At 34.4% G+C, this 26,362-nt stretch overlaps 1 protein-coding gene across 7 annotated transcripts in view; it reads right to left on the bottom strand.

The window, feature by feature from the left end:
• ARID2 (AT-rich interaction domain 2) overlaps positions 1-26,362 on the bottom strand; it is a 221,847-nt gene that overhangs the window by 1,649 nt on the left and 193,836 nt on the right. For 6 of the 7 annotated variants that reach the window (XM_072654251.1, XM_072654255.1, XM_072654254.1 and 3 more), the window contains 5 exons: positions 22,398-22,546; positions 3,547-3,685; positions 3,370-3,455; positions 645-768; positions 473-564 (listed from right to left, as the gene is read on the bottom strand). In XM_072654251.1, coding sequence (XP_072510352.1) covers positions 473-564; positions 645-768; positions 3,370-3,455; positions 3,547-3,685; positions 22,398-22,546 — 590 coding nt within the window. The remainder of the gene's footprint in view (positions 1-472; positions 565-644; positions 769-3,369; positions 3,456-3,546; positions 3,686-22,397; positions 22,547-26,362) is intronic. The other variant, XM_072654253.1, reaches the window with a different exon arrangement.

Below are 26,362 nucleotides of genomic sequence, written 5' to 3' on the forward strand. Positions count from 1 at the left end.
TAGTTGTACCCATGTTTTTAAAAAAAAAAAATTCAGACAAAAAGAGACACAAAACAAAACAGTTGTATTTATTAGGATCTGCCAAAGAAAAGAAATGTAAACAAATCAAGTTAAAAGCACATCTTTTAGGCTCTTCTCTACTTTTTCATCCTTTAGGCTTCATGCTTCTTTTTGGCTTAAAAATTTATGACAAAAAAAATCTTACGTCCTCAAATTACCACAATGCTCTGAATATACATGTAAAACTGTTAATAAAACATGCCTGATTAAGTTGCTACATCAGTTTAAAAAAAAATTCTAAACTTGACCACATCAAAGCATTTCTGTAATATATACTGTAGAACAAGAATGGCTTATATGTGAAACTGCCAAATTATTATATGAAGCTCTTCCTTCTAAGAATTAAATAAATTCAGCAGTTAACTTTTTAAAACATTACTTGAGATCTTGATTCAAGGAGAACATTACTTACCTTCGACCACATTCTGAATATTTACCAATATTTTTTAATATTAAGGCAGCAGTTAGTCGAATGTGTTTAGTTATTGGTCCCTCTTTTTCATCCTTAAAAACAAAGAAGAATACTTCAATAGTTAGATCACACTATTCTTGCTTTGTAAAAATGAGATCCAGTGTGCACTTACTGTGAAATCTCTAAAGACAAGGTTTCTTGATCCCCTCCTAAGTGCCATGAGGGCAGCACTGGGATGATTTACAATGGCCTTTTGTGTTCTGGGAGTTGAGGTTGAACCCCCTGCAGCTGGCTGCCTAAATTGATCAGAGGAAGAGGAGGAAACCATTAAACATTATCCTTTCTAAGAGAGAGACTGAGAATGATTAAGACATTGCCTCTTCAGGGGACTACTTTTAACCTTCAGGAATAGGCTAATAAAAGCCTTCCATAGTTAAGCATTCACATTATTTTTGTTAGTTTTGGTAAAGCATGGCTCTTACTATTTACAGACCACTTTTGAGTTGGCTACTTTGGTTAAGTGAACAATAAAGAAAAAAATGCTAGATTTTTTTTTTTAAAGGGGAGAAGAGGATATTACTATTATAAACTAATTGTGGGAGAAAAGTTTTGGAATTCATACCTTAGAAAGAACTATGAGCATATTAAAATGAAAATGGAACCTGTAAGTTGGTAAATTATACACAGAGCAATGACATAAACATTCTAGGTTAAAATAATTTTACTTAAGTACAAGTACGCATCAAGACACAACAGATGGACAGCCTTTGTGCTATAATGGTACCAACATAAGAGACCTAGAATACAAGTCTCCCAACAAATTGGGCAGATCTATGAAAAAATTTAGGTAATAGTCACATAAGTTGATGAAAAGCAGTTAGATGGAGCAGTGAAAAGAGTGCTAGGCCTAGCTATGTGACCTTGGGTAACTTACTAGCACCAATCTCACAGAATTGTTTTGAGAATGAAATGAAATATAAGTATCTGGAACACAGTAGGTAATATATAAATGCTAACTATTATGTGTGGATGGATTACAATCTCAACAAGATTGCAACATGGTTACAGTATGGAATTATGGCAGATGTACTTAAAAGAATTATTATTTAGTCTTCCTTACTTTTAGGAACTTAAATCAAGACATAATATTTTTCTAGATCTAGAAGAAAAAAAACATTAACCCATTCTGGCATACTATTCAGAGATCCTATATATTTCAATAAGGCATTCACTGGTAAATCTAGTGGTCTTTTTTTTTTTTGTCTTCATCCTTTAGTTCTCTACAACATTTGACGTTGTTATCCAACCAAAACCTACCTATAAATTTTCTTTTCTTGATTTCTGTGACACAACACACTCTCCTGGTTCACGATTTAGTCTGACAAAATTTTATTAAATGCTTAGTGTATGTATGGCACTGTACTAAGCACTGGGACAAAAACAACAGTCCCTAGTTTACATTTCATTGAGGAGCAGGGAGTAATGGAGCAAGGGTGACATGTATACAAATAAGTAAGTACAAAGTATGTAAAATATGAAACAAGTAATTTCCAAAGGAAGCACATACTAAAAATGAAAGATCAGAAAAGGCCTGTGTAATAGGTGCCATGTGATCTGTGCTTTACAGGAAGCTCGGCAATCTAAGAAGCAAGGTAAGGAAGTAGTAATTTCCTAATGTGGGGAACTATGTGTGAATGCACAAAGAAAAAAGGGCAGAAAACTTTTTAAAAAAAGGTAAAAAAAAAAAAAAAACTAAAAAGGGGACAGCTAGCTGGAATATAGGAAAAAGGATTTTGTACTTTATCCTGGATGGAGTAAGAAGCCCCCTGAAATATTTGGAAAGGAAATGACACAGTCAAATTTGTGCTTTTAGAAAATCAATTTAGAAGCTGTTTGGAAGATGGGCTGTAGTAGGGAGGCTGGAATCAGGAAGATGAATTAGGAGTCTATTGCAATAGTCCAAGTAAGAAATGATAAGGGCCTGAAATAGAGCAGAGGTGAGGGTTAAGAGAGACATTGTTGAGGCAAAATTAACAAGATATGGAAAGTGATAAGCTATGTGGCTCAAGAACAGCTACAGTTATAAACCTGGGCAATTGAGAAGATGTTGATTATCTAAGCAAAACAGGGAAGTCTTGAGAAAGTTTCCCAATGTATTGAAATTGTAAATGGAAAACTTGAAGTAGATTCTGATTCATTCACTAAGACTATTATGTTAAAAATGTCATGTGAAAGAATGTTTTTCATTCTTAATCCTAAATAACTAAAAAAGAGCAGTACCGACCATTCAAGAAAATAGATAAGATGAGAGAGGAAATATTTATTATTAGATTATAAATGTATTGAAGGTAGCAATAGTGTCTTATTATCTTTGTATCTCCTCAAGTGCCTGGCACATGCAGTAGCAGGGAGTATTTACTGTTAGGTACTATATACTTCCAAACCTAAAAAGAAAAGTACTTTATAGAAGAAAAAAATGCATATCTAATTTTAAAAATTATACTACACATAGCTGTAAGATATGTCACATTAGCCTCTAGGAAGAATACTTAGTTCTGTGAAAGGAGTTTTTTCTCCATAAGCCCACAAATGTCCAATGCCCATGAAAAGGAATTAAGACCCACCTTCTAATGTCTATGAAATATAATCAAATTATTTCAGAGCTGTAAAACAACTCACACATTATCTGTCTCAGTCTTATTTGACAGAAGAGGAAGTGAATGCTCAGAGAAATGAAGTGACTTATCTATGATCACACAGCTAGCTGGAAAAGCTAACCCAGTTTTCCTGACTATGAATCCAGTGCCCATTCTATTTCATCACACTGCCTACTATAGTTTTAAGGATCTCTTCTGATTTTTGGTTCTTTCCTTCTCTTTATACTTTATGATTCTTACTTGTTGGAAGGTTTTTGATTTCCTAATTGTCCTGATTCATCTTGTTTTAATCCTGCAAGCAGAGCATCCCTTGAGCAATGCTTATCCTTTTTGAGAGAGAAAAGAAAAAACAATGTATTAAGTTCTTTAATTCAATCAGTTTTTTTTCCTGTTTAAAGAGTATTAAGAAAACTGTACCTGTAAGTGGGTAATAAAGGAAAACCTCTGTCGCTGAAAAGGCTCACAACCTTCCCATAAGCACTGCCCTGGATATACATCTTTCCCTCCATGTTCTGTTGCTGCATGGTAAAAAACCTGTGATGGTGTTTGAAACCACCTTAAAAAAAAAAAGTAACTTACTTTGTTGCCATTTGAAAAAATGATTTTATAAAAACTAGTGTACTAAACAAAAGTTTCAACTCATTACGTTGAGACATTCTACACAGGGATTTATTTACTACATCAAAATTTCTTATCTTTGACTTCAAATAAAAGGCAGAATGGCATAAATAAAAGGGGACTCAGAATGAATGGTGGCAGTCTGTCATCAGAAAATGCAAAATATTCTTCCCATATTTTAAAAACATTTTAAACAGGTGCCACATTGTTTTTTACTTTCTAAAGCATTCAAACTTTAAATTTTTGAGTTACTTTTAATTAGACTTTATAAATATGTAAAATTTAAATTATAACTTGTAAAATTTATAATTACACAATTTATGAATGGATTATCACCACCATTTTGCTTCAACTTCCCCCTCTAAGGTAGACAAAAAACCTCTCAGAAGGAAATGAAATGACATGAAAATAGATCAGCTCTCATACATATAAATATCACATGCTATATACTTTTTTACACACTTATACAAAGCATACATACACACATATATTTGGACTGGACCTGTGATTTCATCGATGTAGGGAGCTCCCAGTAAGAACTTCCTCTGGGAAAGCAGATGCACTTGCTGTGCATTCATAGCCTTAGAGAGTTGCTTGGGGGCACTGAGAGATTAAGGGACTTGCTCAGAGTCACAGAGCCAGTATTTGTAGGAGGAGGAGGGACTCAACTCAGTTCTTCCTGACTTCAAGGCCAGCTCTATCCAATGCTCCACGTTTCCTCTGCATTATCAATACCACTTTAAAATGAAAGTCAGGAGAAGAAATCTTAGAATTTGAAGTTACATGTTTGACATTGGAAAATGAGTATGAATTGTCTGTTTTCTTAAGTAGAGCTTAAAAGCAGTCCTGGTAAGAATAAGAAACTTTAAAGTGTCACTGAAATACATGGATACACTGTCCAATTTTTATTAAGTATGGATTATATTTTTAACATTCCTTTATGAAATATACTTTGAAATAATTTTCTCAGTAAGAGGAATAAACTAATTAATAGTGACTACAGACTATCTAAAAATACTACTCATACTTGTTTGTAGACCTACCTACTGAAAAGGTTCTTCTTACTTTTTGGAAACAGTACTGTGAAAAAAAAGAAACAGTACTATGGTTGGCATAATGGATAAGAGCTGGCCCCTTAAACAACTCTAAGGCAGTAAATTGCAGAGAAGGTGCTGACCTTCACTGATAGAGGTAGTTGCTCATCTAAGGCTTACCCATCTCAATGAAATCATAGGTCCAATCCCCATCCCTAAATGACATTGAAATTCAATAAACATTTATTAAGCAGCTACTATGTATCGGGCTCTATGCTAAATGCTGGGGCTAAAAAAAAAAGAGGCAAAAGAAAGTTCATACCCTCATGGTGCTTATAATCTAATGAGAGAGATAATATGCAAACAAATATAAACAAAACAAGTTACATAACTTACATAACAAGGCAAATGGAAAATAAATTTAAAAAGGAAAGGCACTGGAATTAAGAGGGGTTAGAATATGGGGTTTCAGTTGGGACTTAAAGAAAGCCAGGGAGGTCAGTAGTGGGAAGGGGAAGAGAGAGAATGTTCCAGGCATGGACAACCAGAGAAAATGCCTTCAACTGAGAGATGGCGCAGAAAGGCAATGTCACTGGTATCAAAGAGTACCTGTCAGGGAGTAAGGTGTAAGAAGACTGGAAAGGGGAGTGGGGGTGAGGGGGAGAGCAGGAGAGGGGTTTGGTTATAAAAGGTTTTGAATACTAAATAGCATTTTGTATTTGATTCTGGATGCAATAGGAAGCCACTAGAGTGTAGTGATTATGGGGAGGTTCAGGTGGGGGCAGATGGGGCAGGGGGTACTACATGATCTATGTTTTAGGAAACTCACTTTAAGTGTCTGAATGGAAAATAGATAAGAGACTTGGGGCAGACAGACCCACCAGGAGGCTATTGTAATAGTCTAGGATTAAGGTGATGAGGCCCTGCACTAGGAGGGTGGCAGTATCAGAGGAGAGAAGGGGAGATGTTATAAAAGTGAAATCAACAGGCCCCCTAGCTTAAATATGGGAGAGGGGGGTGTTGAGCTATATGAGAAAAATAATGAGGAGTTCAGGATGACTCCTAGGTTGCATATGTGAGGGATTTAGAGGATGGTGCCCTCTACAGTAAGAGGGAAGATAGGGTGGGGAGGTTTTAGGGGAAAGATAATAAGTTCTGTTTGAATATACTGAGTTTAAGATGTCTACTGGACACCCAGCTCAGATGTCTGAGAGGCAGCTGGAGATCTGCAGAGAGACTGGGGAAGGAAAAGTAGATTTGAGAATCATCAGCATAAAAATGTAAATTAAATCCTTGGAAGGTGATGAGATCAACAAGTAGTAGAGAAGAACAGAAGAGGGCAGAGAACAGAACCCGAAGAGACACCTATGGTTAGAGAGTGAGCTGGAAGAGCCAAGGAGAGGTCAGATAGAAAGAGAACCAGGAGGGAGTTGTGTTCCAAAAACTGGGAGAAAGGAATATCAAGGAGTGTCAGAGGCTGCAGAGAGGTCAAGATGGATAAGGATTCAGAAAAGGCATTGGATTTGGCAACTAAGAAACTGCTGGTAACTCTAGAGAGAACAGTTTTGGTGGAATGATAAAGACAGAAGCCAGACTGTAAGGGAGTGAGTTTAGCTACAAAGGATGATAGCAGGAATAGAAGAATCAAGTGAGAATTTTTTCAGGCTAAAGGAGCCATGGGCATATTCATAGGCAGGAGGGAATAGGACAGTAGACAGGGAGAGATTGGAAATAAGTGAAAGAATGGGAATGACAGAGGAGCCAGTGGGTGGAGGTTACTAATTTCCAAAATATTATGGAAAATCAACTAAAAAAAAATGGTCAGGGCTAAATCTTTGACATAAATTACCAACTAGTGAATTAAAAGTAAATTTATTTTATCATGGAAAGTTTGATTTCAGCCATATGTATAATCACTAGGTACCTTTTACATTAACATCTGATCTTTGTCTAGTGGTATATATAGATCACAGGATCACAGATTTAGAGCTGGAAGGGACCTTACAGATCACAAGTCTTGTCATTTACAAATGAGGAAGCTGAGGTCCAGATAAAATAGGAGTCTTGCCCAAGGTTACATGGATGACAAGTAGCAAAAATGATTTGAATTCAAATCCTATGATTTAAAATTCAGGTGCTCTTTCCACTGTACAACCATGCATCTGCAGCTTATAATGAATTACCAACTCAATGGACTTTCCACACAAGAATCCTATCAACAAGCATCTGTTTAAGCACCTGCTGGGTGCTGGGTATAATGCTGGCTTTACAGCTACAAAGACAAAAAAATATAAGTCTGTGCCTTAAAGGCAAAGGCATTCAATATGGCAAATCAACATGTAAAAATGTAAGTAAATACAAGGTAATTTTTGAGAGGAGACAGTAGCAGTTAGGGGAAAGTAATAATGAAGGAAATGGTACTTAAGCTTGGCTTTATAGGAAACTAAGAATTCTAACGGGTGAAGGTGAAAAGAATATAATTTCAGCTTAGTGAGCAGCTTGTGCAAAGGCATGAAAATTCATGTCTGAGCAACAGCAAGAAAGTAGTTTGGCTCGAATCTGAGTGTGTGAAGCTTACTACAGTTATATGTAATAAAAGTGAAAAGGTGAGTTGGAGCCAGGTTAAGGGATTTAAAATGCCAAACAAAAGAAATTGTATTTGATTCTAAAAGTATTAGGAAGTTGATCAAACAAGGGAGTTGGAGAATTTGAGAAGGGAAAATTGAGGACTCTTCTCTCAAGAACACAGAAAAATAAGGTTCTCATTTAGGCAATTCACTGATAATTAAGAATGTGATTCTAATATATCAACTGGAAAAAAATTAAAAATTTTAAGCAAATGCAAAATCAAGTGAAACTATGTAATTCAAAAGGCATTTATTAAGTATTTCTGTTGAAGGCACTGTACTAGGTACAGGGGATAATTAAATACTGAAATATCTGTACAGCATACAAAGTAAACACAAGAGAATTTGGAGAGTTGGAAAATGCTAACAACCAAAAGGGTGGGAAGGGGTGGAGTGGGAATGGAATCAGGAAAGTCTTTGTATAGAAGTGGCAACTGAGCTGGGTCTTAGAGAAAGCTAAGGATTCTTAGAAGGCAGATATGAGGAAGGAGAACACTGAAGTGTTAGGGGACAACCTATATAAAAACACATTTATAGAATGATGAGTTTAGAAAATAGTTAAATGTTTGGATAAGAAATTTCTATTATATCCTAGAGACATAATAAAGAATCACTTAACAGTTTTGAGCTGAGGAGTGACATAGTCAGATCTATGCCTTAGGACGATGATTTTGACAGCTACCGAAGAGAAGAAAATGGAAATGGAGAAACCAATTAGAAGGCTAGTATTATAGTCTAGGCAAGATGCTATGAGGGCTTGATAAGGCCACATAAATGTAAAAGAGCAGCTGGGTATAAAAGATGTAGAGATACAAGACTTGCAAGTCATAAAGTAATTGTATGTGTGGGGAAGGAAAAGAGGAAAAAGTCAAATGTGACTGAGTTTGTGAACCTGTTTGCGTAGGATATTTGAAAAGAGAAAAGGAATTTTGGGAGTGAGGTGTGAAGAAACATTCTGTGCATTTCAAATGTCAAAGAGGAGTATCTGACAAAGTTATCTAGCAACTGGTGAGGTTGGGTTAGAATCCAGGAAAGATTAGGGCTGGATAGGTGGAATTTAAAAATTATCTACACAGAAACAATAACTAAACCCACAAAAATAGAAAATGTAGTGGGCCCAGAACTGAAACTTAGGGGACATTTTCTTGGAGGCAGGAGATAAATAATGATTATACAAGGACACCAAACAAGGAATCACCAGGCAGAAATTGAGAACTGTCCCACAAAACAACTTCGGGAAGAGAGTATGAGAGAAGGACTGGCTGTGGGAAGAAGTGGAAAAGGGAGCTTTGGAGGAGAGAATGGGGGATGACATAAAGGGTTTTGAAGAGGAGCAGAATTCAGCAGAAAGCCTGCATTTTCTCAGTAAAATAAGGGGCAAGTTTCTGGCAGAGAGAATATGATTTACAAGGCTTGAGAAGATAAAGTCTGGAAAAACTGATCTGGTGAAAGAAAATCAACCAAGGAATAATTGTAGGATTTCTATGGACAGCTGCTGAGATTATGTAACAAAATTTGAGTGGACTTTGCCACCCTATGTGATTTCCAGTGGTTTTCAGTAGGAGGAATGAGAAGATGGTTTGGGGAACTATCCAACTGTTGCATTTTAGCAAAGTATACTGTCAAGGGGTAGAAGACAGCATATAGATGAACTGTAGTCAACATTATGAAAGGACAAAAAGTGAAGTCAGGGAAGTGATTGGGGGACTAGCAAGAAAGGAAAGAGTGAAGGTCATAGTAAGAAAGATAGGTGGCTTTAGAAATGGCAAATGAGGCAAAGATGAATAGCGGGGTAAGAACATCCAACAAAGTTCAGAATTCACAATTATAGGTGAGAAGACAATGGGGAATCAGCATGAATACTGAAGTCCCTGAGGATGGGGATACAGACAGGGAATGGAGAAGACTAAACTAGGTACTATAAATAAACTGTCATAAGGAAAGAGAGAGACATGAAGTCAATAAAAAGTGGCAAATTCATTTAACTTGGTGGCATAATACACTATTACACATGCCACTATCAAATAAAAAATTTCTCAGGTATCACATGTGCACACTGAGCAAAAGAGACATTGTCTCAGCTTCTTACGAGTTTAAAAAAGTCTGCAAGCAAAAACTACTTCTTAACCTGCCTTTGAGATATCTCCTTAGCTGGACATTTGGACATAAGCATGAGAAGCCTATTTTAAAATAAAAACTGACTTTAAACTTTACTCATGAAACTCTTTCACTATCATGAATTATTAACATCCTTCCCTATTTCCTAATCTCCCCATCTTAAAAAAAACAAAAAAACCCACAAAGCAACCAAATTTATCTTTCTTCCCTTTTCTCAGCCAAACTCCTAAAAAATGCTGTTTAGAATCCTTGACTTCACCTCCTCTCTTCTCACTCATTCACTTCTCAGCCTCTGCTCTCTTCAAAGTTACCAATGAGTTCTGGGGCATTGAAAGATCAAGTGATTTGCCAAAAATCACAGTGCTACTATGTGACAAAGGCAAGACTTTGTTGTTCCTGACTCTGAGGATGACTCTCTATACGACCTCTCTTCATTTCTATTTTATAGATGAAAAAACTGAGGCACAGTGGTTAAGTGACTTACCCAAGGTCATACCTAAGGTCAAGTAGAAAGAGCTGGAATTTGAACCGAAATTTTCTAACTCCAAATGTCCTCAACATACCAAATCTGTAATCTCATTTCACAAATAAGGACGTTGAGTCCACATGCAGTACAGATTAGAAGATGCAGAAAAATTATGAATATTTCTTTCAGCTAAAGACTTATATATTAATAGGTCAGGAGGGTATCAAGTCAGTTTCTCAGATAACCTCTGGATACCAATCCAAGTTCTATAACTCAAACTACAACTGTGAAATATGACTTGATTACAATTTTATTCTATTACTGACAAGGAATTAAATGAGGTTGATTATTAATTTCTATCTACCTTTAGAATTCTTTCTCTAAATTCCAACTGCCTGCTTAAAGTGTTTAGATCATGGGTAATTCAAGGCTACAACAACAAATTCTAATAGATAATATTCCATATCAGAAAGGTTTTTTTATTAATGGGCTCAACAGTAAACTACAAAATCTTAGCTACTACTCAGCCTAACTTCAGAGAAGCTCTTAATGCTGCTACTACTTCAAAATCGGCTGTCTGTGCAGCAGCCATACCACTAGTCACAGTAAACCATACCAACGGTCACAGTAAACAATAACAAAGGATAAAGATGAGAATACACTCCATATACTGTGCAATGTAACTAATTTTTCAAAGTTGTTGCCCTTCAGGAAAAAAAATAAAAGACTTGCCTTGGCCATTACTCTTTTTCAGATAAATATAACTAAATAAAACAATATCTGCAATAATGAAAATGAATGAGAATAGAAACAAATTCACTCAGTAAATATTTAATCTTCTAGTCAAGTGCAAAGCCAAGGATGTCCATGTCCGTTTTAGTTTAGACCTCAAACCAGTTTGTAAAACACTAGAGAGGAAAATGCTGAAAGATTATAGCTATATTATTTCACAAAATGTAGAAAAGTAGTTTTGTGCAAAATATGGCTATAATTTGGCATGAGGTCTAGCTAAGCTAAGTCATCCTGGGGCTGCTAGGTGGTACAGCGGATATGCAACTGAGCACTGAGTCAGGAGCTCTGAGTTCAAATCCAGCCTCAGACATTTATTGACTGTTTGGCCCTGGCCAGATCACTTACCCTTTGTCTGCCTCTGTTTCTTTAATTGTGAAATGGGAATCATAATAGCAACTACTTCTGAGGGTTGTTGTGAGGAGCAAACGAGATAATATCTGTTAATATTTTCAAAGTGCTAAGCAATTAAGCCAACTTTCCTTCCTTTCTCTATATATGATCTTTACAAGAAAAAGCATCATCACCGCAAACATAAAAGAAAAAGGCAGACTTTTATAAGTTTCTACAATCAACTCCTTTTTATGTAAACTTTAAATATTATAAAAATGTCATTATTCATGGTTACAAAACTGACTTAGAAGTACAAAAATATAACTTCTATGTTTAATGTTCATTAATGTCAAAATGATTCAGTAAAATAAAGTTGATTCAGTCTCATAAAAGTTCCTTGGCTAAAATGTCTTTCATGTATAAAACAAAATGACACAGGACTTCATCAAAGATGGGACAAGACAGATAATTTCAACTCTGTTCAGTGATTTACTCAATACCGACACCATGTAAAGTGTTCACAACAGAGATAACATATTCACCAAATGTGCTTACCAGAATACTGGTAGTTGTCCCCCTTAAGTATTTACAATATTAAAGACTTTTTATAAGACATTACATCACATTATTTATATCAAGCTACAAAATCCATCTCAGTGAAACCAACCACTTTGGAAAATATTGTCTAAATTATTACTTTTACCTTGTTATGCAATAACTGGTTGAATCAATATATACATTCTGGACAAATATTGCAGAGACCTGAGCTGGGCCCAAAATGAAGTAGGAGCCTGGGGAAGAGTTCATTTCTGGAACTGTACAATATGGTCAATTACTATAAGCTTCTCCCTGCTACAAAGTTCATTTCTTTAACATCAGTAATCTTCTGGTGATGTCATATTGATGCAAATGATAGAAAACCATTATCTCAGAAGAATCAAAATATAAGGTAACTTAAAGGGAAATGGAATGCGTGGACAGTGTAAGAAGTTTGAAGCATATTATTAATGATGACTTGAGAGCAGCATGAAAGGCATTATTAACTTTAGATATAACTTGAAAAGGAGGTATTTAAGCTATGTATGGAGAATAAGAGCGATCAGATAGCTGAGTGGTTCTTTGGAGATAGAAGGACCCAGGAGCCTAATAGTCGTTGGGGAGAAACTCAGTGAAAAACTTAGAGAAAAGATGATTGATAACAAGATGACCAGGATGATACTGCATCAGTAGGGAATGTGATAAAAGTGGCATTAAAGTTAAAAAAAAAAAAACCAGGAGTAACCAACTATTCCTAAAAGCCACACAATTTTTTTTTTTTAATATCTTAATGATTTTCTGAAACTTGGAGTGCATCTTCTTGGGGGTATGTGAGATTCTCTTAGACAAAAAGTCAAAGCCAAAAGGATTGCATATTTTCTAATTTAAAATTTCTAAATTTTCCTACAAAAAATTTCCCCCATGAAAACAAAATGCAACATATCAATCAAAATGAACCTAGCAAAGAAAATTCACTCTAATTGACAGGCAAAGCATTGTTCTTTCTTTAATATACTATGTAAAAATTAGATCAATCTGAGAGAGCAAATGCAGAATCTAAATAATTACATCTGTCACTGTCAGTCAACATAGGATCATGACAGATAAATTATACTGTAGGATTTGTTGCTGCATTTGACTGTGTAGGTTAGTGTAATTGTTATTATAAAAAAGGGGGGGGAGGTTGCCACAGAGTTTAGAAACATATATCTTAGTTATGACACCAAAAATACAAAAAGCAACTAGGGAATAAGACTACTTAGTTTTTTTAGACTGTTAAAAAAATTAACCAAGGTCAGATCAACAAAGTGCGAATACTGTTTGCAACTGTTTGCTGCTTACAGACTTGTCACCATTCATTCCATGGGATAGAAAAATGAGTCATTGTGATCTAACTTTTGGTATTATATAGTTCTGAAATTTACCTTTCAAGTCCTGGTACAGAGTACAGAGATCTCAAGTTGCTGTTAATATATAAATACAAGACGCCTAGCACAACTGCTCTGAGTTCTTTCCATTCAGATACACTATTTGACTCTTCTCCCAAAGGAAAAAAAAAAACCAAAAACTTTGAGCCATATTTATCACCAAATCAGCAGCTAGGTGGCACAGTGGATAGAGTATTGAGCCTAAAGTCAGGAAGACACTTGACCCCAGACAAATGTCTATATTTGCCTCAGTTCCTCAACTATAAAATGAGCTGGACAAGGAAATGGCAAATCACTCCAGTATCTTTGCCAAAAAAAAAAAAACCCTAAATGGAGTCATTTAGGGTCAGTTAGGACTGAACAACAATTATCAGCAAATGATAAAATTTCATTTAAGCTCAGAATGGACTGTAGCAGTACAAAAACAGTTTAAAATTCTGCAAACTATACTCCAATATCAATCACATTTCATCCCTAATTATGTTTCAGTATATTATTGAAAACAAAAGTACCAGGTCAAAATGTACAACAGCTGCGTCAGTAAAAAAAAAAAGCTTACAAAATTGGAAACAGAAATTCCTCTCGAATTAATCTGAGGTTGGAATACAAGTTGAGGAATGCTGTGCATGATGAACAGAGGAGGAAACATTTTATTTTTTCTTAGGCAGGTTCTGAAAAGAAAAATAAGATGGGTTGATGTTCATCTGAATTTTACTTAAGTATACATTCCTTTCCTTTAATTATCTGAAATTGACTTAATGGTACTTTTACAAAAAAAGGGGAAAAAATTCTTAAGATTCCTGGTATATTTCTCAAGGGTTGCTGCTGCTGTGAACTTAAATATTCAGTGTTACAGATCCTTTATTTAATGAATCTGTAATCTCATTGATGTGTGGGCAGCTAGGTGACATACTGGATAGAGTACCAGACATAGATTCAGGAAGACTCATCTTCCTGAGTTCAAATCTGGCCTCAGGCACTTAGCAGCTGTGTGACCCTGAGCAAGTCACTATTTGCCTCAGTTTCCTCATTTGTAAAATGAGCTAGAGAAGTAAACTGCAAACCACTCCAGGACTTTTGCCAAGAAAAAGCGACACAAGGTCATGAAGAATCAGACAAGATTGAGCAACAACAACAAAAATCTCACTGATGTAGTTTTCACTTCCAGTGGTGGAAACTACAGTGTCTGCTACATCTCACCCTGCTCAGTCCTTGTCTACCTCTTAATAAATCATCTATAGAGAATCTATCTAGTGTGATGGAATCCATTCTATTTTTCTGATGATATGTATTATGAATACTATCTTATATGCCTAGCATCTAGCATCAGTAATACACTAAAGTCTGCTTATGTACCCCATGTGTTTCTCTGATGCCTTTGGGCTGGATACAACTCTGAGAATGTGGTACTCCATATGATAGGATCACAAGAAGCATATTAATATTAGGGATGAGTAAGTGGGTAGTAATAAAGATGAAAAAGGAAGAAGATAAATAGGACATTTAAAAATACGCAGAGAACAAAAAAAATTCCTAAGGGAAAACAAATAGAAAATTTGTTAATATTATGTTAAATTTAACACACACTTAAAAGAAAATGTGTTAATAACTATAACAAAAATAAAGCTTAGGGAAGGAGAATCAGAACATAGGGCTTGGAACATCTATGAATCTTTGAAAATGCTGCACAAGCTGGGATACATGACAGAAATGGAGAAAAAGAAAATGACTCCAAAACATCCACAAGGACCGCCTCAGAGAGAAACAAAGCTTAGGCACAAACCTAACCAGAACTCCAAGAAGAAATGAAGCAAAATTTTAAAAAGTGTTTTTATAAATGAAGTGAGTGTAAGAAAAAAAATGGAAAAGAAATTGGAGCAAATACAAGAAAGAATTGGAAAGGGAAAAGCTCAACAAGAGGTACAAAACCTTGCCCAAGCAACAAACTCCCTGAAAATTTGAATAGACCAAGTAAAAATCAATGATTTCATGAGTACACAAGAAATATTAAAACAAGGACATCATATTCCAAGAAAATTTAAAGTAAAATTGCCCAAATCTCTTGGAAACAGAAGGCAAAATGGAAATAGAGAGAAACCATCAGTTACCTTCTAAAAGAAACCTCTTAACAGTAATTCCCAGGAATATCACAGTCAAAATTGAAAGCTTCCTGCAATCAGTCAGAAATAAAGAGTTCAAGTAAGGAGGAGCCACAGTCAGGACTGCATACAGCAGTCACCACTAAAAAGGAGTAGAGAACTTAGTATACTATTATTTCAGAAGGGACATGGGCTTTCAGACAAGCACAGAAGTGAAAGAAATGTACAAACATAAACATGAATGAACTATGAGACTAAAATCAGTTAGGAATAAATAATGATGAACTGCTCACATTGAAATATGGTGAGATGATACATGTGTCCCCTCTGAACATGACTGAGGTTCATAGAGGAAGTTCAATTAGACAAGGCTTGGGAGTGGTTTTACTAAGTCTTAGTAATTTAGTAATTTTAAGAAAAGAATGCAAAGAAGGGAGAAGAGAAAAATACTAGGGGGGAAGAAAAAGGAAGGCTAGGAAAAATTATCTGACATAATTAGGGTACACAAGTAGATAGCGATATAAATAAAAGGAAGGAGGTAAAGGGGAAATGCTGTCACTTGAATCTCCTCATCTGAACTGGGTCACAGAAACAAGAATACACAAACACAAAAATCCATTTCAAATGACAGGAAAATAGGAGGGAAGGAGAGAAGAGGGGGAAGGGGAAGTTAAAAGGGTAGGTTGGAGTGGGGTCTGGGGAAATAAGTCCTCAGCAAACCAAACTCTTAAGCATGTACAAAAAAAAATTTGAGGGAGTGCCTGTAAGTAAGAGAATAGTTGAATAAGGTATAAAAATGTGATTACATACTATTGTGCTGAACCCTTATTACCACAACTAACCAGAATTCTAGAGGACTAATGATGATACTATCCATCTTCTGAAAAAGGAAAGGAATTCAGAATGCAAAAAATTGTTTTGGACCTGGCCTATGTGGAAATTCATTTTGATGGACATACATATGACTGTAATGAGTTTGTTTTTTCTTATATTTTCAGTTGGGGGTGGGAAGTGCATTTGGGTTGGAGGGTAAGAAGGTAGAAAATATACTTATATATTTAAAAGCTGCATCAAGGAGGAGGCAAAATGGCAAGAGTGAGAGACAAACACACTTGAAACAAAAGGATACATGCAGCATTAAAAAGGGGACTGGAGCAAAGTCTATTATTATACTTTGCCTCAAGTGAAAAAAGGCAGATGTAGCAATCTTGATCTCAGACAAAGCAAGAGCAAAAACAGATCTAATTAAAAGAGAGAACTACAATTTTATAAAAGATGCCAAAGACAATAAATTAATATCAATACTGAACATACATGTACCAAATGATAAAATATCCAAATTCTTGAAGGAAAAGTTAAATGAGTTACTGGAAGAAATAGTAAAATTATGCTAGCAGAGGACTTGAATTACTTATCTCAGACCTAGATAAATCTAAACATAACATAAACAAGAAAGAAATTAAGCAGGTGAATAGAATTACAGACAAGGTAAGTATGATACACCTCTAGAGAATACTGAATGGAAGTATAGGGATCTCTCAGCTGTGCATGGCCTATTGAAAAAAATTACCATGTATCAGGGCATAAAAATCTCACAAAAAAATGCAAAAGAGGCTAACTATTAAGTGCATATGTTTCTAACTATAACAGAATAAAAATTACGTTCAATAAAGTTCATTTAAAGCACATATTAAAAATTAATTAGAAACTAAACAACCTAATCCTAAAGAACGAGATCAAAGAACAAAGCATACAAACAACTATTTCATTAAAGATAATGACAACAATGAGACAACATATCAAAATTTGTGTGATACAAATAAAGCATGACATTCAAAACTTTTATAACTAAATACTTACAATAAATAAAAGAGGAAAAGAGCAGATCAACAACTTGGGTAAGCAGTTTAAAAAAACTACAAAAGCAACAAATTTTAAACTAACAATTAAACAAAATAGAAATCCTAAAAATCAAAGGGGAGATTAATAATAAAATTGAGAGCAAAAACCAAACCAAATCACTGAAGTCAAATAAAAGGAGTTGGTTTTCTGGGGCAAAATGAACAACGAAACATATAAACCACTGACTAAAAAAAGAAAGACAACCAAATTACCAGTATAGAAAGTGAAAAGGGTAAATTCACAACCCATGAAGATGAAATTACAGTAATTATTAAGGACTATTTTGCCCAACTATATGCCAATAAAACTGACAACCTGAATGGATGAATATTTATTAAAAATACAAATTACACATATTACCACAACAGAAAATAGAATAATTAAATAATCCTATTTTGAGTGGAAAAGTCAAACAAGATTTTCCTAAGGAAAAAACCCCAACACCAGATGGATTTATAAATGAATTCTAAAAAATATTAATTCCAATATTACAATATAAACTGTTTGAAAAAATAATAGATAAAAAATGAGTCTTACCAATTTCTTTCTATAACACAAAGGTTATTGATAGTGATTGATTTAGGAATCAGAGAGAGCTAAAATACAGAAGAAAACTAAAGACTAATTTTCCTAATTTAATATTGAAGCAAAAGCTTTAAATAAGAGACTAGAGCAATATAGCACAAATAGCAAGAACAGTAAGAATAAGCTGAAGCATAGATGTCCATTATCACCATTTTTATTCAATACTGTAATAGAAATGCTAACTATGCAATAAGAAAAATAAACTGAAGGAATAAGCATGGGCAAAGATGAAATAAAACTATTACTTTCTGCAAATGATATGATTTAGAAAACCCTAGAGAGTCAAACTAAAAACTTAATGGAAACTATTAATAACTTCAGAAAATTTGCAAGATCTAAAATGAATCTACAAAAGGCCTCATCATTTCTGCATAATATGATAGAAAGAAAAAATTGAAAATAGCTAGAGACAGTATAAAAGCTTAAGAAGATTGTCTACCTCTCAAGACACACAAACAGGAATTATATGAACATAATTATTTAAGTAAATGGAGAAATATTGTTAATGAGTAGATCGAGTCAATATAACAAAAATAACAATCTTATCTAAATTTGGTACTGCATAAGAAATAGAGAGGCTGATCAATGTAGCATATTAGATACAATACATACAGAAGTGCTTGATAAAGGCAAAGATTCCAGCTGTTGGGACAAGAACTCTCTATCTGAGAAAAACTTGAGAAAACTGGAAAGAATTCTGGCAGACTGGCATCTCGTACTATATAACAACAACACAATCAAGAAAAGCTCAAAATAGGTACATGATTTAGACATAATAGGTGACATCATAAGCAATTAACTGAGCAGAGAAGAAATTACCTGCCAGATCTTTGCATAGGGGAAAATTTCATCTATCAAGAGATAGGGAGGTTCACAGAAAATAAAAGGAATAATTTTGATTACATAAAAAGCTTTTACGTAGCTAAAAGAGGAAAAGTAGGAAACTGGGGGAGGGGAAGGGGGGAGGATCTTAGCACCAAGTTTCTCTCATAAAAGTCTCATTAGTAGAACATATAGGAAGTTAGTACCACTTCCCAACTGATAAATTGTCAAAATCAAAGCTATCAGGTCATGTGAAAAATGGTTTTAAATCACTAATAATTAGTAACTCTGAGGTACTACCACATAACCATCAAAGATGGCATAAAAGATAAATAACAAATGCTAGAAGGGATGAAGGAAAATAGAAAAACTAATGCACTGCTGACAGCTGTGAAATAGTCCACCCAATAAGGAAAGCAATCTAGAACTATGTCCAAAAAATAAATACATTATGCATATTTGAACACACAATATTGATACTAGGTCTGTACCTCAAAGAGATCAAGGAAAGAAGAAAAGGATCCCTATGTACAAAAGTATTAAGAGCACTTCTTTTTGTGGTAGCAAAGAACTGGAAATTGAGGGGATGCTCATTAGTTGAGGAATGGCTTAGCAAGATGTACCCAGGTGGTCCAGTGGATAGAGCACCATGTCTAGGTCAGAAAGACTCATCTTCTTGAGTTAAAATCTGGCCTCTGACATTTACTAGTAGTGTGACCTTGGGCAAGTCACTTAACCCTATTTACCTCTGTTTTCTCATCTGTAAAATGAGCTGAAGGAGGAAATGCCAAAAAACTACAAATGGAGTCATGAAGAGTTAGATACTACTGAAACAACTGAACAAGAATAAAAACCGTATTTGGTAGATGAATTTGATGGAATGCTATTCTATTGTGCTGTAAGAAAGGAAGGGGAAGGTCTGAGAAAAACCTGGCAAGACTTATGGGAACTGATGAAAAATGAGTTGAGCAGACCTGGAGAACAATTTATGCATTAACAGTAACATTGTAAAAATAATCAACTGTGACTTAGTAACTGATCAGCACAATGACCCACAACAATTCCAAAGAATTCATAATGAAAAATACTATCCACTTCCAGATTGAGAACTGATAGACTCATAATGGAGACTGAAGCATATCTTTTCTTTTTTTTAGAGGTTGGGGATGCAGAACATGGCTAATGCAGAAATTCTTTTACCTGACTTCCTATTTGGAATGGGTTTTGTAGTATTTGTCTTTTCAGTGGGTTGGTGGACAGAGAAATTTCATAGCTTAGAATTTAATTTTAAAAATGCTTTACAATTTTTCAAATTTCAGTTTTCTCTTAGAGCTGAATATTGGGGAAAAGATTCCTACTGGGGAGAAATATCTTTCATATAGTATCTTTCAAACAGAGGAAGCTAGGTGATACAGGAGATAGATTTCTATCCCTGAAATCAAGAAGATGAGTTCAAATTTGGCCTGAGACATCTTTGAGCTATGTGTCCCTGAGCAAGTTCTTTAACTTCTGTTTGTCTAGGTTTCTTCAACTATATAATGAAAATAATAAAAGCACTTATCTCATATGACTGACTGTGCTTACAGCACAACTGAGGAGTAAATTAGGTAATATTTGTGAAGTAATTAGCAGAGAACCTAGCATATATAGAAGGCACTGTATAAATGCTTATTCTCTTCCCTAGTTAAGATAACTCAGGAATAAGTAAGTAGGAATAAGAAATTTAAAGCCAATGTGAATAATGACTTGAAGCAACATGGACTGCTAAATAGCACTGTTACTTCTCATCTATGTATCTATCTAGATGAAGAAGGAACAACAATACATTAGACACTTTATGTGCACAGAGAGGGAAGATAAGTCACTTTCAGCCACATGAAAGCACAAATGGTTACTTTAAGGTTGTCAGTTCCAAGCATTTCAAAATAAAAAAGAAAGAGGTAACATATTTAGTCCCTAGTTTCTGGAAACATGAGAAGTTGCTTTTAAAAAGATTCCATATATACTTTCAACTTTAACTGGAATTTCATTAAGTAAAAGGAATATCTTCCTTGGAATATCTCTGAAGGGCAGTTCATAAACTAACTGGTCTAAATAAGATTTTTTTTTATTTATTTAAAATTGCAGAGAAACATTGAAAAATTTGACATGACTGAGGTACAAGATGTAGTTACTGAAAAAGGAAATTAAATCACCCAGCAAAATCTCTTGTTCATATTAATCCTGTAAGAAACATGCAACAAAAACATGACAAAAAACCCAAGTCTTTAAAAGCAAAATTATACATCTGTAGTCTATCCACTGAAGGCAATAAGAAACTAGGAGAATATCCCTACTTAATCTGTCCTTATGAAATTTTTTTCCCAAGTTGTTAAATTATGACACAAAATAATTCATTTCTGTATACTTATAATCCTTTAGTGTGATTCTATTAATGAGAAGGGACTATATAGCTCAAACTTTTAAGGTTCATTAATTGTATTTAAAAACTATAGTATCCTAGAGAAATTATTCTCAAAAATTTTCAATGCAATGTCCACTGTGGGATCTAAGAAGACTCAGGATACTATAGTACCATATGCTACCCCAGATAAATTATTCTCAAAAAACTTATATAGCTTAAAATTTTAAGTTCATTAAATGTATTTAAAAATTATAGGACCCTAGAGAAATTATTCTCAAAACTTTTCAATCTACTGTTCATTCTGGGATATAAGATACACTCATCAACTTCTGCTTTCCAGTTTAAAAAAATACAGTACTATGTTTCTGAAGGCATGGATGAAACTATAGATAAATTTGTTAATGATTGATTCATTATGTATATTCATATGATGAACAAAAGAAAAAATACTGTCTTATTAGAAACATTAATGCTATAAAAGATAAGCCCACACATCATCTGGAGAAACACCAATGATACCTCATTCACATTGTGACAATCACAGTCCTGGAACAATTCTCTACCAAAGCTTTACAATATATTAGACATTTCTTTAGTAGTTCATGGTAGATGCTGGATAAAGAACCCAAATTATAATTGGATCTAGAACGCTTAAAACTTAACTAATGTGATAATGGATTGGCTTATAATTTTTGTTAAAATTTAGCTAGGCAGTGTGTGCTAACAACTTTGAAAGACTGAAGATCTCTCTGATGAATGCAATAACCAACCACAACTCTAGGGGACCAATGATGAAGAATGCTCAAGTTGCAGAATGAGAAATACTTTTTGGTCTGACCAATAGGGAATAGATATTATTTTATTACTAATATTTATAAGGATTTTTTTTTTCTTTTTTCTTTCTCAGCCAAGGTAGGGTAGTGGGGAGAATGGGTGGGTCTCGATAAGAAGGAAGGACTGTAAATGCTTGCTAACTAAAAAAAAAAAAAACAAACCCAAAAAAACAAACAAAAAAAATAAGGAAAAATATTTCTAAAAGTTTTTTATAAATTTATGTTTCTGAAGAATGAGCTGATATGAAGGTCTCCTCAGGAATTAAGATGACATTTTAATTCATCAATATCATTTTGAAATTTTCTGTCAAGCCCATTCTTCCTATGACAACTCAATAATACGTGGTTTCTAAGTTCTAGAAATGTTCAAGAGACTTCTAAAGTGTTGAAACACTTATAATTATCATATACTAAGATTTTCTTTCATATACAAATATTATGTTAAATCACAACTTATCTATACCTATCAGAGAGTTTTACCCCTAATTTAAAATGTACTTGTTTACATTAGATTTATAGAATGATCACTTCTAATATGGAAATTCTTTTGCTAAAAAACAGTTTTTCTTAAAAGAAAATGTTCAGTCATTAAAAAACTGAATTTAACCATAAGCTCATTTGAAAATAGACCACTTCTAAAATATACTTGTATATTAAATAAAACAGCCATTTACTTTTTACAAGACTGCCACAGACACATGAAGTTTTGTCCAGGTTTTTTCATTTGTTCTCCATGTTGACTGGATGTATTGAATGGAGATGGCTGAGAACTGTTATGCTGGCCCTGTACTTGAACAGTTGGTACTGGTGTCACAGGTGTGCTCTGTTGAAAAATTACAAATGCATGGGTTTTTAAATAACAAAGGAAAACATGTTCACATCTTATAGTTCATTCTAACAACTCTACGTGAAAAACTGTGATTTATCTATTAATGTACTGAGTGCCACTTTTCTTTAAATATTTTTAATTTAAGAAGTACATGTGATTATCTGAAAAAAATCTTAAAAATATTTATATTCCTTTATTTCACACAGAAGCATATAAGCAAAATTTAGATAAATAAATTACATTTAATCATCATTATAGCATTTTGTAACTATATATAATGTATACATATATGTACAAATGTTAATTAATTCATTAAAATAACTTTTAAGATTCACCTCTTTAATGAGGTGAGTTTTTCTCCATTAAAGTTAAAAGATCTATAGTTGTTATAAATTCTCTTGTAATGGCAAACTATGTAATTCTTTGTTTCTTCCCACTCGAACATTCTTCTTATCCAAATTTATGCCCCAACACTAAGAAATTACATATTGAGCTTTAGTACATGTACAAGAGGAAAAATGTTTTTTGCATGATATAGTAATAATGGGGTATATTTTTAGTTGGTGATTACATAGATTGTATTTAAAATGTTCAGCTCAACCGTTTTTATTATCGTGTTTATAAAGCAATTTTGCTAAATATATAGTAAATATTACAAACCACTCAAAATAGAAATCTGAAACCTTTACAATCATAAAATTTGACCAAATGAAGTTATATTATTATATTCTACTATGCAGGAGAAAAATACATAACTGGATAAAGAAAAAGAACTAAAAGAAAAGGAGTTGTAATAACTATTGCTCTTGATGCCCCGAAAATCCTTTTTCCAGGGAGAACACAAAAAGCTCTTAGTAGTTAAAAAGACTTTCCTTCAGCCAAAAGATATTTTCTAAGAATGTACGACATGCAATTCACAATAGAAGACAAGAAGTACTGTACCCCTGCCCCACAAGAGCTTACAATCTAGTTTGGAAAATGACATGCATTTCAAAAGTTAACAATATAAAATGATAAACACCCAACAAGTGGAAGGAAAGAAGAAAGTCATTCCTTTATTGGAAAGGGGAAAGAACAAGCTTTGTGGATATTTGAACTAAAGCCTGAATCATAGATACAATTTAGGCAGGCAGATGGATTACAAGTAGGATAAATATTAGAATCAAGGGTACAAAAGCAATATGCACTGTGGAGATGACAAGGAAATCATCTTTCCTGTAGTGGAGTTTATGTTAAGAAACAGAAAAAGAGAAAAGTCAGGCTGGGACAATCGATGGCAGGTTAACAAGTATGAACACAACAAGGAGTCACTGAAAGTTAGTGAGAAAAGGAATCAAATAACAAAAGTGTGTATTAAAGACAATGAATCTAGTGTCATGCTAGAATTGGAGAAAATGTAAGAAGGATAATACACCTTCACCCCAGTTATTGCAGAAAGATATTTCAGTGGTCCAGGCATTGTGTGACAAGGGTTAGAAAAGATGCAGGGAGAAGCTGGTAATACAGATGTGACGCTGATGTCGTCTTTTCAGTTCTCATTCTTCTTAACCTCTCTGCAGCTTCTGACGCTTGTTTATTGACCTCTTCTTGATGTTCTTTTTTCTCTAGGTTTTTGGGACACGACTTTCTTCTGGTTCTCCTCCCTTTGTCTGTCTCCTTTGCAAGGTATCCTCATCCAAGTTGGGTCCACTAACCATGGGTAACAGGTCTTTCTTTTGGTTCACTGTCTCTTCTCTCTCTATACTTGATAATCTCATCAGCTCCCATGGATTCCATTGCAATCTCTATGCTAATAATTCTTCAATCTACCTAAATCTAGCCCTAACAACTCTGCTGACCTTCAGTCTTGCATCTCCAACTGCCTTTCAGACATGTCCAGTAGACATCTTAAACACAATATGTCCAAAATTGAACTCCGTAAACCCACTTCGCTTCCAAACTGCCCTTTTATTGCTGACCATCCTCAAAGTCACCCTGGCTTGCAACTTGGGTATCATGTCCTCAGTATGTCTCATTGCCTATCCAATGTTGCCAGTGACGATTTCATACCTGCAACATCTCTCAAATATACCTTCTTGTCTCCTCTGATACTGGCACCACCCAGGTACAGGCAGTGGACAATTACAATAGCCTGCTGGCCACAATTCTCTCCTCACTTCAGTCCATCTTCTATTAAGCTGCCCAAGTGATATTCCTGAAGTACAGGTCTTACCTTGTCACTTCTCTATTCAAAAACTCGAGTGGCTCCTTATTACCTCCACAATCAAATATAAAATCCTTTATTCAGCATTCAAAGCTCTTCATAACCTAGCTGTACTCTTCCTCCCCTGCCATCTATCCATTCTTCTTATACCTTACACCCTTCCTCTTTCTCCCCTCCCAGCCCACATACTCTTTAAACCAGTGACACTGGCCTCTTTGCTATTCCATAAACAAGATACTCCCTATCTCTTGGCTCCAGACATTTTCTTTGGCTGTCCCCCATGCCAGGAATGCTCTTCCCTTTCATCTCTACCTCCTGGCTCCCCAGCTTGCTTCAAAAGTACCAAATGGAATACCACCTTCTACAAGGTTGGTTTTTTAACCCCAGTTAATTCTAATGCTTTCCTTCTGTTTATTATTTCCTGTTTATCCTATCTACAGCTTGTTTGTGCCCATTTGTTTGCTTCTCGTCTTCCCTATGGATTGCGATTGTCTTCTGCCTTTCCCCAACTCTTAGCACAGTGCCTGGCATATAGCAGATGCTTATTGACTTGAAACTCAGCATTGGCATAGTTATGTTCTTCCATAATTAGTGGAATGTAAACTGGTACGGTATTTTTGGAAAGCAATGTGACAGTTAAAAAAATAATTATACCTTTTAACCCAATCTCTTTTGACCTCTCTATTAAGAACATACCCAAAAACATTATAAAAAGTAAAAATGAGCTGCCTGTGTAAAGATTTTCATGGCAATATCCTTAGTAACTGCAAAAGCACCTGGAAACACTGTAAATGTACAATGATAGAGGAATGGCTTAATTATGATACATGAATGTAAAATACCATAATGCAATTAAGATCAATGGGTATGAGGTATATAATGAAATCTGGAAAAATCTCTACGAAATAATGCAAGAAAGTAAAAAAGTAGAATCAGAAGAACGGGTACATATTAACTGCAAATAAAAAGGAGTAAGAGTGTAAAAATGAATGGAAAATAAAGAATCCTATATAAGATGTAGTAGGAACAACTGAAAAACTTATTTCATTTTGTGTACTGAAATAAACTTACATGTAAGTTATTAAACATACTTAGTATGTATGTTCAATGTTAATCTTTTAATATGAGTTTTGAAAAGAATAAATTTACTAGTGAGAAAAACTCAATTAAAATGCATAAGCCTTAGAAAACAAAATTTCTCAAGGGTCATAATTTTACTATCACAATGTCTATGTCTGAGAATCCCCTAATACATCTAATAATTATGGATCCCTAACCAGTGGAAACAGTATAAATACCTGGCATTTATGCAATAATTTATGTTCCCAAAATATTTTTTATAATTTAGTCACTTTTTAAGAACCAAATATTTTAGATGAAACTGTGGGGAAAAGATTATAAAAATGAATTATGATATGTATACTCCACTTTCTCTGGAATAAAAGTTTTCCCTCTTGAACTAAGTATAGAACTACACACACACACACACACACACACACACACACACACACACACACACACACACACACACCCTTATTAAATGATATGAAAATATAGGTGGAAGTTATTATCAATGCTTAGTAATAAATTTCCTATGAATTAAAGTA

The sequence above is a fragment of the Notamacropus eugenii genome, chromosome 3, assembly GCF_028372415.1.
Source record: "Notamacropus eugenii isolate mMacEug1 chromosome 3, mMacEug1.pri_v2, whole genome shotgun sequence".
Lineage (NCBI taxonomy): Eukaryota > Metazoa > Chordata > Mammalia > Diprotodontia > Macropodidae > Notamacropus > Notamacropus eugenii.